We start from the raw sequence: 13,994 nt of genomic DNA, 5'->3' as shown, positions 1-13,994 counted from the left end.
TTTTGGACACCTCTATCAACTGGACAGAGTACCTTATTTTTGGAAGGAAAATAAGAGATCCGACAATACATAATCACAAAGTGACTCCGAACAAAATAGAATTAACACAGGAACACTGGGCGGCATGTGGTGCAGTGGTTAGCACAGGGACTGTGGCACTGAGGACCTGGGTTCGAATCCTGGCCCTGGGTCACTGTCCATGTGGAATTTGCACGTTCTCCCCATGTCTGCGTGGATTTCACCCCCACAACCCAAAGATATGCAGGTTAGGTGGATTGGCCCTTAAATTGGAAAAAAAAATAATTGGGTACTCGAAATTTAAAAAAAACACAGGAACACAGGGAAAGCTCACAACATGAACATTGTTGTGACTTGGGAGACTGCCAATGTGCTGAACTGATCACAGAAGTCTACTATGGAACAACACACAATTCTCTCCACATTTCACAATAAAGGAAGCAAAATCAGATTTATAATAAAGTGTTCTTTTGTGCTAATATTCAAGGCCTGGTGCGCGCAGTGAGGTAAGAGTCATGAGAACAATCCTGGCACAAGTGAGGACTACAATGGTATATCCTCCACTTGTCTGACAGAGGCTACTTTAGAAAAATTCAAGAAGCTCAAAACAATAAAACAGTCGTGACGGGTACAGGTGGTTAAAATGAATGTGTTGCCGCGATTTCTGTTTATTTTCCAATGCCTGCCAATTTTCCTGCCAAAGGCATTTTTCAAAGAGATTGAAGGAATGAATACCTTGTTCATATGGGGAGGGAAGGTGGCCAGAGTTAGAAAGGTGCTGCTACAGAGGGGAAGGCAGGCAGGGGTTTTGGGTCTTCCGAACCTGATGTATTATTACTGGGCGGAGAATGTGGAGAAGGTGCGGAGCTGGGTCAGAGGGGCGGATTGGCAGTGGGTCAGAATGGAGGAGAGTTTGTGCAGGGGGTTGGGATTGAAGGCGCTAGCAACAGCACCACTCCCGATGGCCCCGGGGAAATAGCTAGGGCGTGGAATTCTCCCCCGCCCACGCCGGGTGGGAGAATTGCCGGGGCGCAACGCGAGTCCCGCCAGGCCGCCCCGGCACCCACACGCGATTTTGCCAACCCACCCCCCCCAAACCAGCGCTGCGAGAATCACGCCTGGCCGCGCGGAGAATTGCCACTCGCCATTTGCAAAAGGCGAGCGGCGATTCTCCAGCCCGAATGGGCCGAGCGGCCGCCCCAACACGACAGGTTCCCGCCGGCACCGTCCACACCTGGTCGCTGCCGACGGGAACTGTGCGGGAATGCTGGGGGGCGGCCTGTGGTGGGGGGGGGGGGAGGTGGGTTCCTGTACTGGGGGGGGCCTCCGATGGGGTCTGGCTCGCAATCGGTGCCCACCAATCGGCGGGCCGGCCTCTCTAAAGGAGGGCCTCCTTTCCTCCGCCGCCCCGCAAGATCCATCCACCATCTTCTTGCGGGGTGGCCTCGGGGAGGACGGCAACCGCGCATGCACGGGTGACGTCATTTACGCAACACCGGCTGCACCATTGACGTGGCGCCGCTTTTTACGCGGCGCCACGGCCCAGCGCGCGTAAAATACGCAACGCCGCTCCTAGCCCCCCGAGGGCGGGAGAATAGGGGGCTGGGAGCAGGCTCCGACACCGGACTGAAACACTCCAGTTTTCACTCCGGCGTCGGGACTTTGTCTCCATTTCAGAGAATTGGGCCCAGGAAGTCCGGTCATAATAGCTTAATTGAGAATTTGCGAGGCAGTTTTGCCAACACTTTGGGTTGGGGGCAGGGTCAAGGGAAATACCAATTTGGGGGAACCACAGATTTGAGTCAGGGAAATTTTTGGAAATGGGAGGAGGAGGGGATTAAGACACTAAAAGATTTGTTTCTTGGGGGTCGGTTTGCAGGATTGAAGGAGCTGGAAGCGCAGTATGGGCTGGAGCAGGGGAAATGTTTAGATACGTGCAGGTTCAAGACTTTGCCAGAAAGGAAATGCAGAGCTTCCCAGTAGAGCCGTCTTCCACATTGCTGGAGGAGGTGCTGACAACAGGGGGACTGGAGAAGGGGATAGTTTCGGCGGTTTACGGAGCTATTTTGGGAGAGGAGAAGGCACCACTGGAAGGGTTCAAAACAAAGTGGGAGGAAGAGTTGGGAGAGGGTATGGAGGAGGGGTTCTGGTGTGAGGTGCTCCGGAGAGTGAACGCCTCCACCTCGTGTGTGAGGTTGGGGCTGATACAGCTGAAGGTGGTATATAGAGCACACCTTACAAGGGCGAGGATGAGACGATTCTTTGAAGGGGTAGAAGATGTGTGTGAACATTGCAGCGGGGGGCCCCGCAAATCACGTTCATATGTTTTGGCCCTGTCCAAAGCTGGAGGATTACTGGAAGGAGGTAAATAGGGTAATCTCTAAAGTGGTGCACGTGAAACTGGACCCGGGCCCTCGAAAGGCCATATTCGGGGTGTAGGACCTGTCAAGGTTGGAAATGGGTGCGGAGGCAGATGGTGTAGCCTTCGCCTCATTAATCGCCCGAAGGTGGATCCTGATGGGATGGAGAGCAACCTCTCCACCCTATGCCCTGGCCTGGCAGGGGGACCTGTTGGAATGACTCTTGAGGTTAAGTTTGAACTGAGGGGAAGGATGGAGGGGTTCTACAATTCATGGGCATTATTCATTATGCACTTTCAAGAACTGGATAACATCGAAGATTAGTTGGGTGGGAGGGTTGGGGGGGAGGGGGCTGTGTGTGTTAATGGTGACTATGGGTGATTCCTGATTCCTTTTTGTCATTTGTTTATGTGAACATATGGGCTAATGTTTGGGGTTTGTTGGGAGGATGGGATCGTTGTTATTGATATAGGGGTTGACATTATATTTGTTACTGATTATTATTTGTTGTTGGTGGGTGCAAATTTGGGTGAAAATGTGAAAAAGGAGAATAAAAATATATTTTTTAAAACAATAAAACAGTCCACTTCCTTGATGCACCATTCACCAACTCAAATATCGCTTAGAAGGGAACACTATCATCAGCAAGTCGCACACTATCCTGACTTGTTCCTTCATTGTCCCTGGATCGAGATCCTGAAACTCCCAGCATTGTAGGACTATCTTCAGTGGTTCAAAAAGGCAGCTCATCATCACCTTCTCAAGTGTGAGATAGACAATAAATGATGTCCTTGCCAGAGGCATCTATATTTGTAGAATGAAAGAAGGAACAGGGTTTGGTGAATTATATCCTGCTTGATAGAAATCACTTCAGCGTCAGCATTTGCTTTATGACATTTGAATTTCTAATATTATTACTGCTGTTTGAATGCTGCTTGCTATCCTCCATGAATGCATTTAAAAAATAAATTGGGACTGGAAAATGAACACCATCAATAAATGGTGCTGATCATATTTGTAACACCAAGCTCCCACCTTTATTGCTAGTTTAGGATTTCATTGAAAAACTGAATTGTGCAGCGATTTGGGCATTGGTGTTTATCAAGGACCAAATTCAAAGACAACACAGATGGATGGAAGGAAAGTTGTTTCAGGTCCTGGCTGTATGACTTTCATCTAAAAATAAAAATAAGTTGTCTTAATCAGTGCATGGGTATGAGCCCATAGTACAAAACTGGCTCTAATTGGGCACTCAGCAGTAATCTCACTCACCTTTAAACCCTGATTTTAACTCTGGCCGAGTGGGTAGCAAAATGGCCGTAAAACTCACTTGCTGGTCTTGGAAACAGGCTCATTGTTTGAGCCCTTCTCAGAGCAGCCTCCTTATTTGCTGTCTGTGATATAAGTAGACTATCATATATAAGATGAGTAGTTCATCATCACTGTAAATTCTATGATCTGCATGTGTATTACAAATTATATGTTTTACTATTGCAGTTCTACCATCCGACCACCAGATGAGGTGAGCACGGAGTCCCATGACCCGGTTGCACCATGGGTTCCTTCAGAAGGTGTATATAAGGAGTCGCATATTGGAGCAGCTAAATTGTATCTTAGTGTAAGTTAGTGATTACATTTATTTCCAACTGTATTCATCTTAGACGTTTTAGTTATTCATTAATGTAGTGTTAGTAATAAATAGCGTTGTTTATAAAACAAAGTCTAATGTTCTTTGTTCACATCAGCCCAATACACTGTCCTCTAGCAGGCCCACCTGCTGATCTGCCTGCTTCACAAGGTTGCTGTTGCTCTTCTTCCTCCAACTGTTGTTCATCCATCCAATCAAGTGAAGCAAAACAGCAGCCATGACAAACTGTGAGTGATTAGTGAGGGTAAATAGAGAGAAACGAATCAGAGTGACACAGGCAGACTGGAAGCAGAGATTTTGGGCAAGATCTAACTGAAGAAAATAGAGTCCGTTTTGGGTGGGTTGAGCAAGGTCGGTGGGAACGAGCCCGCTTTTTTTTCCCCGGGTCCTGGAGGGGAACGCCCTCGAGACTGCACTCGGTAATTTCCTGCACTGAGGAGCTCCGGCGAGTGGATCTCCTCAGTGCAGGAAGAGATCGGGATGCCAACCAAACTCTCAACCCCACAATTCAACCCCGGACCCCCCCGCCAACTCACCTATAGGGGGAGTGGGTCATTGCCACCCCCCCCCCCCTCCACCGCACACCACATCACAGGGGCAGGGCACCCTAGTCAGGCAGTGCCCTGCCAGATGTCTGGTCGGCCTCCGATTGCCTGGGAGATCCCACCTCCCTCCACCTGGTCCCCGTTTGTGGGGACCAGTACTGCACAGCACCCAGCTGGGGTCTCCTTGGCGAGGCCAATAGATTCCAGGTGGTCATTAGATTCAGCGTGTGCAAGGCTAAGTGGGTTCTTAAACCCACTTAGCTGTGTGAGACTGGGTACCACCCATAATGGGTCTGGTTAGTTCTCACGAGGTGTAACAGCCATCAGGAATCCTGAGAGAAGCCTCTCCCGGGATCTACCGGCCTCGACATGCCCCAGTTCACGATAGCACAGAAATCCGAATGACCTTGATAGTTGAAACTGAATGTTCTTTTAAATTCAGCTTCCAGTCATATTAATCAGTTTCTGAAGTTAATGTGGTTATATTTGAATGTGGGTTTGCCACTGGGTAGTGTCGTGTTGGGTGTTGTGGTTTACAAACAAGCCAACAATGCTGGACGCGGTGTAACGCTATTTTATTAACTGTTCAACTATGTTAACATACTGTAAACGTGGGTATAAGCAATACCAGCTTAACTGTGGACCCTTTCCTATCACTAGCTATGGTGAGGCACTCAGCACATGGTGAATGTCTGTGATGCAGGCTGTGAGCTCTGTGCTCCGAGCTGGTTGCTGCTAGAATGAGCGGGAACTCTCCTGTCCCCTGTCTTTATAGTGCTTGTGCTCTCACTGGTGATTGGCTGCGGTGTTATGTATGCTGGTTGGTCCTACTGCATGTCCATCAGTGTGTGTATGTGATTGCACCATAATGTACTGATGTATATTATGACATCCCCCTTTTTTACAAAGAACATGTGCCTATGTGAGAATAAATAACGTGTAATGAGTGTATCTGACCATGTGTGGGCAGTATTTACATAACTATATACATGAGGCTAGTCTATATACACGGGAAGGTGCCTGGTGCAGAAAAAAAACAAGGTGTTACACCAACAACAAAACTAATAACGAATGCTGTAAACAAACTAGTGAAATGCTGAAACAGGATGAAAGAACAAAGCATTGAGTCCAACATTGTAAGGCTCATAAATCAAGTCTCTGAGGTGGGCGACGAATTTGGGTTGACCGTCAGGGTGGCACACCACTCTTCGTCCGGATCAATGCTGTGCACCGACAGTGGTTGGTGCGTTCGATTCGGGGACAGCCTGTTCTTGGTTATGATGGAGACTCGAAAAGGCTCCCTGTCCTCGGTGTCACTGGTCTGCATGAAGTCAGGATCGGACTCGGTGAAGGTGGGTTGGATTGCCCGAACATTCCTGCGAGGCTGATTAAATCGTTGTGAGTTGGCAGGCTGGGCTGCTCGACAGCAGGCAGCATAGTGGCCAAGCCTGCCACAGCGCAGGCACTGTCGCGATTTTGCAGGGCATTGCTGCTTTAAGTGGGCGGAGCCACAGTTGCCGCACGTCGTGATGTCAGTGCGTTCGTTGCGCCACCGCGCATGCGCGGTACGGTCTTGCGTGGTGCGAGCCTGCGCATCGCGTTCCTCCACGTCACCGTCCCCTCGTTTGGCGCATACAGGCGCGGGAGGCCTCGGAAAGCGCGCAAAATGGCCGCCCTCCTCCAGACTGCGGCCCGGGAGGTGTTCGATCATTTGGACCCGTTCCGCCTCATGGAGCCCTTGCCGTGCCGTTTCAGCTGCCTGTATGTAGGAGTACCGGCTGGTGGCATTCTCATGCAGGACACAGGTCTTGATGGCAGTCGCTAGGGTTAGTTGTTTAACTTTAAGGAGCTGCTTACGCAGGGTGTCCGACATGACCCCAAAAACAATCTGGTCGCGTATCATGGAGTCGGAGGTGGGTCCGTAGCCGCAGGATTGCGCGAGGATGCGGAGGTGTGTTAAATAGGATTGGAAAGGCTCATCCTTACCCTGCAAGCGCTGCTGAAACAGGTACCTTTCGAAGCTTTTGTTGACTTCAATACTGAAGTGTGTGTCGAATTTGATGAGCACCGTCTTGTACTTGGTCTTGTCCTCATCGTCCGCGAATGTCAGGGAGGTAAAGATGTGGATGGCATGTTGCCCAGCCGCGGAGAGAAGAAGGGCTATCTTCCTGGTGTCCGATGCATTCTCCCTGTCCATGGCCTCGAGGAAGAGCTGGAAGCGCTGTTTAAATATCTTCCAATTTACCCCAAGATTGCCAGCGATGCGGAGCGGCGGCAGCGGGTTGATGTTCTCCATGGCTCTAGGATGCCGGAATGCTGAGAAGTTGCAGGTAGTTTTCACAAGTGCTAGATTGCGGCCACTCCTTGTACCATGTCGTGTTGGGTGTTGTGGTTTACAAACAAGCCAACAATGCTGGAAGTGGTGTAACGCTATTTTATTAACTGTTCAACTATGTTAATATACTGTAAACGTGGGTATGCGCAATACCAGCTTAACTGTGGACCCTTTCCTATCACTAGCTATGGTGAGGCACTCAGCACATGGTTCAGGAGGCTCGTTTAGCTTCCCCGGACGGTACAGGATCTCGTAATTGAAGGTGGAGAGTTCTATCCTCCACTGCAAGATCTTGTCGTTCTTAATCTTGCCCCGCTGTGCTTATCGAACATGAAGGCAACCGACCGTTGGACCGTGAGACGAGTGAATCTCCTGCCGGCCAGATAATGCCTCCAGTGTCGCACAGCTTCTACTATGGCCGCCCAGGCCCACTCCTGTTCGACCGAGAAATGGCGAATTTCGGAAGCATGGAGGGTACGGGAGAAGAAACCACAAGCCTGCCCGCTTGATTTAGGGTGGCCACCAGAGCTACGTCTGACGCATCGCTCTCGACCTGGAAGGGGAGGGACCCGTCGATGGCGCGCATCGTGGCCTTAGCAATGTCTGCCTTGATGCGGCTGAAGGCCTGGCGGGCCTCGGTCGACAGGGGGAAGGTTGTGGACTGGATCAGGGGTCGGGCGTTGTCTGCGTAATTGGGGACCCACTGTGCATAATAGCTGAAGAACCCTAGGCAGCGCTTCAGGGCCTTGGGGCAGTGAGGGAGGGGGAACTCCATGAGGGGGCGCATGCGCTCAGGTTCGGGGCCTGTGACTCCACTTCGCACTACGTAACATGGCTAGACGGTCGGTGCTAAATACGCATTTATCCTTATTGTAAGTCAGATTAAGGATTTTCGCGGTCTGGAGGAATTTGCGGAGGTTGGTGTTGTGGTCCTGCTGGTCATGGCCACAGATGGTGACGTTATCCAGATACGGGAACGTTGCGCGTAAGCCCTACCGGTCAACCATTCAGTCCATCTCTTGCTGGAAGACCAAGACCCCATTAGTGACACCAAAGGGAACTCTTAAAAATTGATAGAGCCGCCCATCCGCTTTGAAGGCAGTGTACTTGCGGTCACTCGTGCGGAGGGGTAGCTGGTGGTAGGCGGACCTGAGGTCCACCGTGGAGAAAACCTTGTATTGTGCGATCCTGTTCACCAGGTCGGCTATACGGGGGAGAGGTTACGCATCCAGCTGCGTAAACCTGTTGATGGTCTGGCTGTAGTCAATGACCATCCTATGCTTCTCCCTGCTCTTTTCCACCACTACCTGTGCTCTCCAAGGACTGTTGCTCGCTTCGATGACCCCTTCCCCCAGCAGCCTTTGGACCTCGGACCTGATGAGGGTCCGGTCCTGGGCACTGTACCGTCTGCTCCTGGTGGCGACGGGTTTGCAATCCGGGGTGAGGTTCGCAAACAGGGAAGGCGGGTCGACCTTAAGGGTCGCGAGGCCGCAGACAGTAAGGGGAGGTATAGGGCCGCCGAATTTAAAAGTCAGGCTTTGCAAATGGCATTGGAAATCCAGCCCAAGGAGGGTAGCCGCGCAGAGGTGCAGCAGGAATTGTTGAATTTCCTACCTTGGACAGTGAGGTTCGCTAGGCAGAACCCCTGTATCTCCACCGAGTGTGACCCGGAGGCCAGGGAGATCCTTTGATTTACAGGGTGGGTTACAAGTGAACAGCGCCTTACTGTGTTGGGGTGAACAAAGCTTTCCGTGCTCCCAGAGTCAATCAGGCACGACATCTCGTGGCCGTTGATGAGGACCGTCGTTGTAGCAGTTGCGAGTGTCCGAGGTCGACTTTGGTCCAGTGTTACCGAGGCCAGATGAAGCAGTTGCGAGTTCTGATCGGGCAGCGTGTAGTCGACCGAGCTGGGGGCCTGGGGCCCCATCCAAGATGGCGTCACCCATGGGTCGCACATGGTGTCCGAGGATGAAGATGGCGTCGGCGATGGACAAAATGGCGGCGCCCACCCGTCCAGCGTGGGGTCCGGGGGGCAAGATGGCCATGCCCGTGGGTCACACGTGGCGTTAGGATAGGGGGGGGTGGTGAACGCTGGTCGGGGCCTGAAGGGAGGGTTGCTGCGGCAGCCCATAGCCGCTGGAGACCGGGGCCACGGCGCGGGCCTGGCAGACCCCCACATAGTGGCCCTTCTTGCCGCTCCCTTTGCAGGTGGCGGTGCGGGCTGGGCAGCACGGGCGGGGATGATTCGCCTGCCCGCAGAAGAAACAGCGGGGTCCGGCGGCGTTAGCGGGCCGTCTCGCCGCGCAGGCTTGCGGGGTTAGGGGGAAATTCTGAGGAGCTGCCGCTGCAGAGTGCCACGCAGCCCAGGGGGCCGCCACGTGATCGGGTGCAAAGGACCGCGTGTTTTTATAGGGAACGTCCATGGACCCTGCCAGGGCCCGTGCCTCTGTAAGTCCCAGAGTGTCCCTTCCAGGAGCCTTCGGCGGATATCAGGGGAGGTCATACCTGCCACGAAAGCATCCCTAATCAAAAGTTCCGTGTGCTCGCTCCCCGAAACTTGCGGGCAGCCACAGTTTCGGCCCAGCACCAGTAGCGCCCGGTAGAAATCTTCCAACGTTTCCTCGGGGCTTTGCCGCCTCGTCACAAGCAGGTGATGAGCGTAGACCTGGTTTACCGGGCGAATGTAATGTCCTTCTAGCAGTTCGATAGCGGCAGCATAGTTCTCCACCTCCTCGATAAGGGGGTAGATCCCGGGGCTGACCCGGGAGCGCAGGAGATGCATCTTTCGTCCTTCCGTGGGGTGCCTACGGCCGTGTCGAGGTAGCCCTTAAAGCACGCCAGCCAGTGTTTAAAAATAACAGCAGAGTTATCCGCAAGGGGGCTGAGCTGGTTTGATGTGGAGATCCATCCTTCCAACTGAAATTGTAGCAGATTAAATTGATGCGCAATCAATTACACTCAAGACGAAGTGATTCCATAACTGAAGGCTTTAATCTGCTAGAATTCTTCCCCAGCAGCTTCGATACAGAAAGTGAAGGCTGCTGGGATGGCACCGGTTCTTATACTCCGCCTCTCAGGGCGGAGCTATGTACAACAGCCAGTGGTAGACTCCTGGGTCTAACCAATGGTCATCCACCTCTTAGGTACAGCAATACCTGGTATTACCACACAGAGCTCACTAGATCATGCGATGTGCAGGAAGCAGATTGCAGAACTGCAGTCTTTGCTTTCAGTTCAGAATGGATTCCAGAGCACCTTTGGATACAGAAGACGGCCTGGATTGGGAAGAATTAAATGAGACCGCGCATAGATATGTTCAGGGAACATGTGCGCAAGGAAAGCCCCAGAAGAGAAAAGCGCCCCAACCCCCCACATCGCAGATAGTTCAGGCACCAATGTACCCAGTAACCACCCACCGCACAGTCAAATCGGACGGAGATACAGAATTTCTCTGTACGACCCCCTTAACCGTGACCCAATTACGGGACTCGTGCGAGAAAATCACACCGTTCCTCCCCACCTCAGACCCTCACCACTTCTTTGCTAGAGTGAAGCAGCAGGCGACCATGTACGGCCTGGACGAGCATGAGCACGTGAAGCTCAGTTTTGAGTTTAGACCCTTCGGTCGTAGCAGCCCTTCCCAACCCACAGAATGTAGGAGGAGGCACCCTTGCAGAGATGCACGCAGCGATCCTAGATGTGATCGGCTACAACAGAGGTGACCCCGTAGAGAGATTGGATTGGATTGGATTGGATTTGTTAATTGTCAAATATTGACAGCTTCAAATTCCTAGGTGTGCACATCATCAACAATCTGTCCTAGTCCACCCATGTCGACGCTATGACCAGGAAAGCACAACAACGCTTTTACTTTCACAGGAAACTAAGGAAATTCAGCATGTCCACACTGACTCTTACCAACTTTTACAGGTGCACCATAGAAAGCATCCTATCTGGCTGCATCACAGCCTGGTATGGCAACTGTTCTGCCGATGACTGTAAGAGGCATGAACACAGCCCAGTCCATCACGCAAACCTGCCTCCCATCCATTGACTCTGTCTGCATCTCCCGCTGCCTTGGGAAAGTGGGCAGCATAATCAGAGACCTCTCCCATCTGGCATATTCACTCTTGCAACTTCTTCCATCGGGCAGGAGATACAAAAGTCTGAGAACATGCACTAACAGATTCAAAAGCAGCTTATTTTCCACTGTTACCAGACTCCTAAACGACTCTCCTTTGAACTGATCTGATCTCTTCAAACATCTTCTCTACTGAGCAGTACTACTCTCCTCTATGCTTCACCCAATACCTGTGTCTATGTAGTTACATTGTGTATTTATGTTTGCCCTATGTTTTATTTTAACGTATGGAATGATCTGCCTGCCCTGTATGCAGAACAATTCTTTTCACTATAGCTCGGTACACGTGACAATAAACAAATCCTACCAATTCAACATTCACTTGCTGCCCCTCGACAACTCTATCAGTTACATCCTCGACGAATTCCAGCAGATTTGTCATGCATTACTTCCCTTTCATAAATCCATGCTGACTCGATCCGATCCTCCCACTGTTTTCCAAGTGCTCTGCTATAGAATCTTTGACAATGGATTCTAGAATCTTCCCCACAACCAACGTCAGGTTTACTGGTATTTAATTCCCTGTTTTCTATCTACCTCCCTTTTTGCATTAGCTACCCTCCAATCTGTAGGAACTGTTGTAGAGTCTTTAGAATTTTGGAAGATCATCAGCAATACACACGGTCACTTCCTTAAGTAATGATGCACTATCAATTATGACAAGACGAGAATAGAGAGTAATCAAGGCTTTATTACACAGAGATGTGTGGCCTCCTACAGTTGCTGTCGAAATAGCTGCAGTTCGGAGAGCACACACATTTATACTCCGCCTACTGGGCGGAGCCAGCAGGCAGGGATCTACCCCCGTAACTGTAGTACAGGGGCCTTACCGTAATACCCTCGTATGCAGTGCAGTATATACAATATAATACAACAGTGGCGACTACCACAAGTAATTTAGTAGATTATCAGGCCCTGGGAATTTATCAGCCTTCAATCCCATCAATTTCCCCAACACCATTTATCGACTAATACTGATCTCCTTCACTTCCTCTCTCACTAAACCCCATGCTCGCCAACATTTCTGGTATCTTATTTGTGTTCTCCTTTGTGAAGGCAGATGCAAAGTATATATTTAGTTAGTCAGCCATTTATTTGTCCCCTATGATAAATTCCCATTTGTGACTGTAATTAGAAGATGGAACCTCTTCTTCTTCAAGAACTCTGAAAGAATTGATATAACGACAGAAACACAGGCAATATAAGTGGAATTGTGGACTGACTTCATTGCTGGAAGATATCTGTGGTGGTATGTATTAGGGGTAATACGGTGCACCACGTGTTGACAGGCTATTGGTGGAGGGATGCCAGGTCCTGATAGGATCTGCCACCTACTGGACTCCACCCAGAAATGCCGGTATATGAACCCAGTTTTTCCCTCCATTTCCCTCAGCAGTTGCATTCTGTAACCACGCTGCTGGGGATAAAGTTCTGCTTAATAAAGCCTTCAATTGACATTACCTCAACCTGCCTCGCGTCATATTGACGGTGCTACAATATCTTTTTGAGAATTAACTTTGTGGACTTAATATCAACCTCCCACATAACGTTCCAGACAATAAAGTGTCTCATGGCGAAAGTTAAAACCAGCAACGTTGCCTCGTGCACTGACATCCTGGAAACAATGAATGTCCTGTTGACTAACTTTGGCCACCCGCATGTTCAGCATCTCGGGAGCAGCTTTCGACTTGGCATTCTACAGCCACCTGGACTCAACATCGAGTTCAACACTTGTAATCTCTGCTTCCATCTCGTTCAATCTCCTTTGCTTTGCTGTGTTGATCTTTCCCTTTATCCGGCGTTCAGATTTTTTTAAAAACAGACATTCATGCCTCATTTAGACACAACTTTGGTTTCTTCACTCTCGATTCCCACTTTTATTGGCTGTTGCATCTTGAAATCTTTTGTCATTTAATCTGGTGTGTCCTCCACCTGCCAAGGTGTTCTTCCTGCCCTTTGCCCCTTCCACTAGCTTAAAATTTCTATCGTACATTTCTATCTTTCTTTAGTTCTTATGAAAGGTCATCTCGACCTGAAACGTGAGCTCTGGTTCTCTCCACGAGTGCTGCCTGACCTGCTGCCTGGTTACAGCATTTTGTGTTGTTATGGAAATACTATTGCAGTTATTAATTGATTTTTCTGAACATGTACTGCAAGCGACTAAAATGACTCTTACTGGGTGATTTTCGGAAACAAAACGATCAACGCGACATAACTTTAGATCTCTACATTTCCAGTTATTGCAGCCCAACTTGCCCGTTAAACAGGAAGGCTAAGCTTGGCTGCAGGGTTTAAAGTCGCTTTTCATAAGCGTTTAAACTCCTTTTGTGAACAAAACTGGCCAACAAAAGTAAACTGTCGCAAACACGTTTATGCACCAGTTGCAGCAGCTTATCTTTGGCCTGTGTGCTGTATCTGCCTTGGAGTCCGGAGCATTCTCAGACAGCCGCGTGCTGCCCCAGCCTGGCCGCCAGTCCCCAGCCTGTCCCCGCCCGCAGCAACCCTACTGAGGGATTGGTTCATTCCCAGAGGGGGGCGTGCTGACGGCACCTTTCCCCTGGCCTCCTGCCTCTTATATTCTTCTCACATTGGGTGCAGTCGTTGCGTTCTGCGCTAACAAAGTCGGTAAAGGCGAACACGATGGATCTGGAGAAAAGTAGGCAGGGGTACGAAGCGCGTTACTCCAACGAGGAGCAGCAGGCGTCCATGCTAACCCCAGTCTCGGAGCCGCCAGTGAAGATCCGAACACACCAGCACAGCTCCAAGTACCGAGTGATCATTGCGGTGAGTGCAGCGAGTGAGCGGCGCAAGGAGCGCTAAAGGGTCACCCAGCGTGGAGAGAGAGACAGTGGATCACTGGGGCTGAGGGTCACCCAGCAAAGAGAGACAACATCACTGGGATTGAGGGTCACCCAGCATAGAGAGAGAGAGACTGACAGTGGATCAC

General features: G+C 50.5%; 1 protein-coding gene across 5 annotated transcripts in view; it reads left to right on the top strand.

Annotated features, from left to right (window-relative positions):
* The first annotated feature begins 13,300 nt into the window (after positions 1 to 13,300).
* Positions 13,301 to 13,994, top strand: part of LOC140410710 (ectonucleotide pyrophosphatase/phosphodiesterase family member 3-like) — a 280,597-nt gene continuing 279,903 nt past the window's right edge. For 2 of the 5 annotated variants that reach the window (XM_072499151.1, XM_072499150.1), the window contains exon 1: positions 13,697 to 13,831. Coding sequence is in view for 3 of the 5 variants with exons in the window: in XM_072499152.1 (XP_072355253.1) it covers positions 13,688 to 13,831 (144 nt within the window). In the remaining 2 variants the exon portion in view is untranslated. Of the gene's footprint in view, positions 13,832 to 13,994 lie in introns of all 5 variants that reach the window. The other 3 variants (XM_072499152.1, XM_072499147.1, XM_072499148.1) reach the window with 3 other exon arrangements.

This window comes from Scyliorhinus torazame, chromosome 4, assembly GCF_047496885.1.
Source record: "Scyliorhinus torazame isolate Kashiwa2021f chromosome 4, sScyTor2.1, whole genome shotgun sequence".
Classification (NCBI taxonomy): Eukaryota; Metazoa; Chordata; class Chondrichthyes; order Carcharhiniformes; family Scyliorhinidae; genus Scyliorhinus; species Scyliorhinus torazame.
This window is presented reverse-complemented; position numbering and strand designations above follow the sequence as displayed.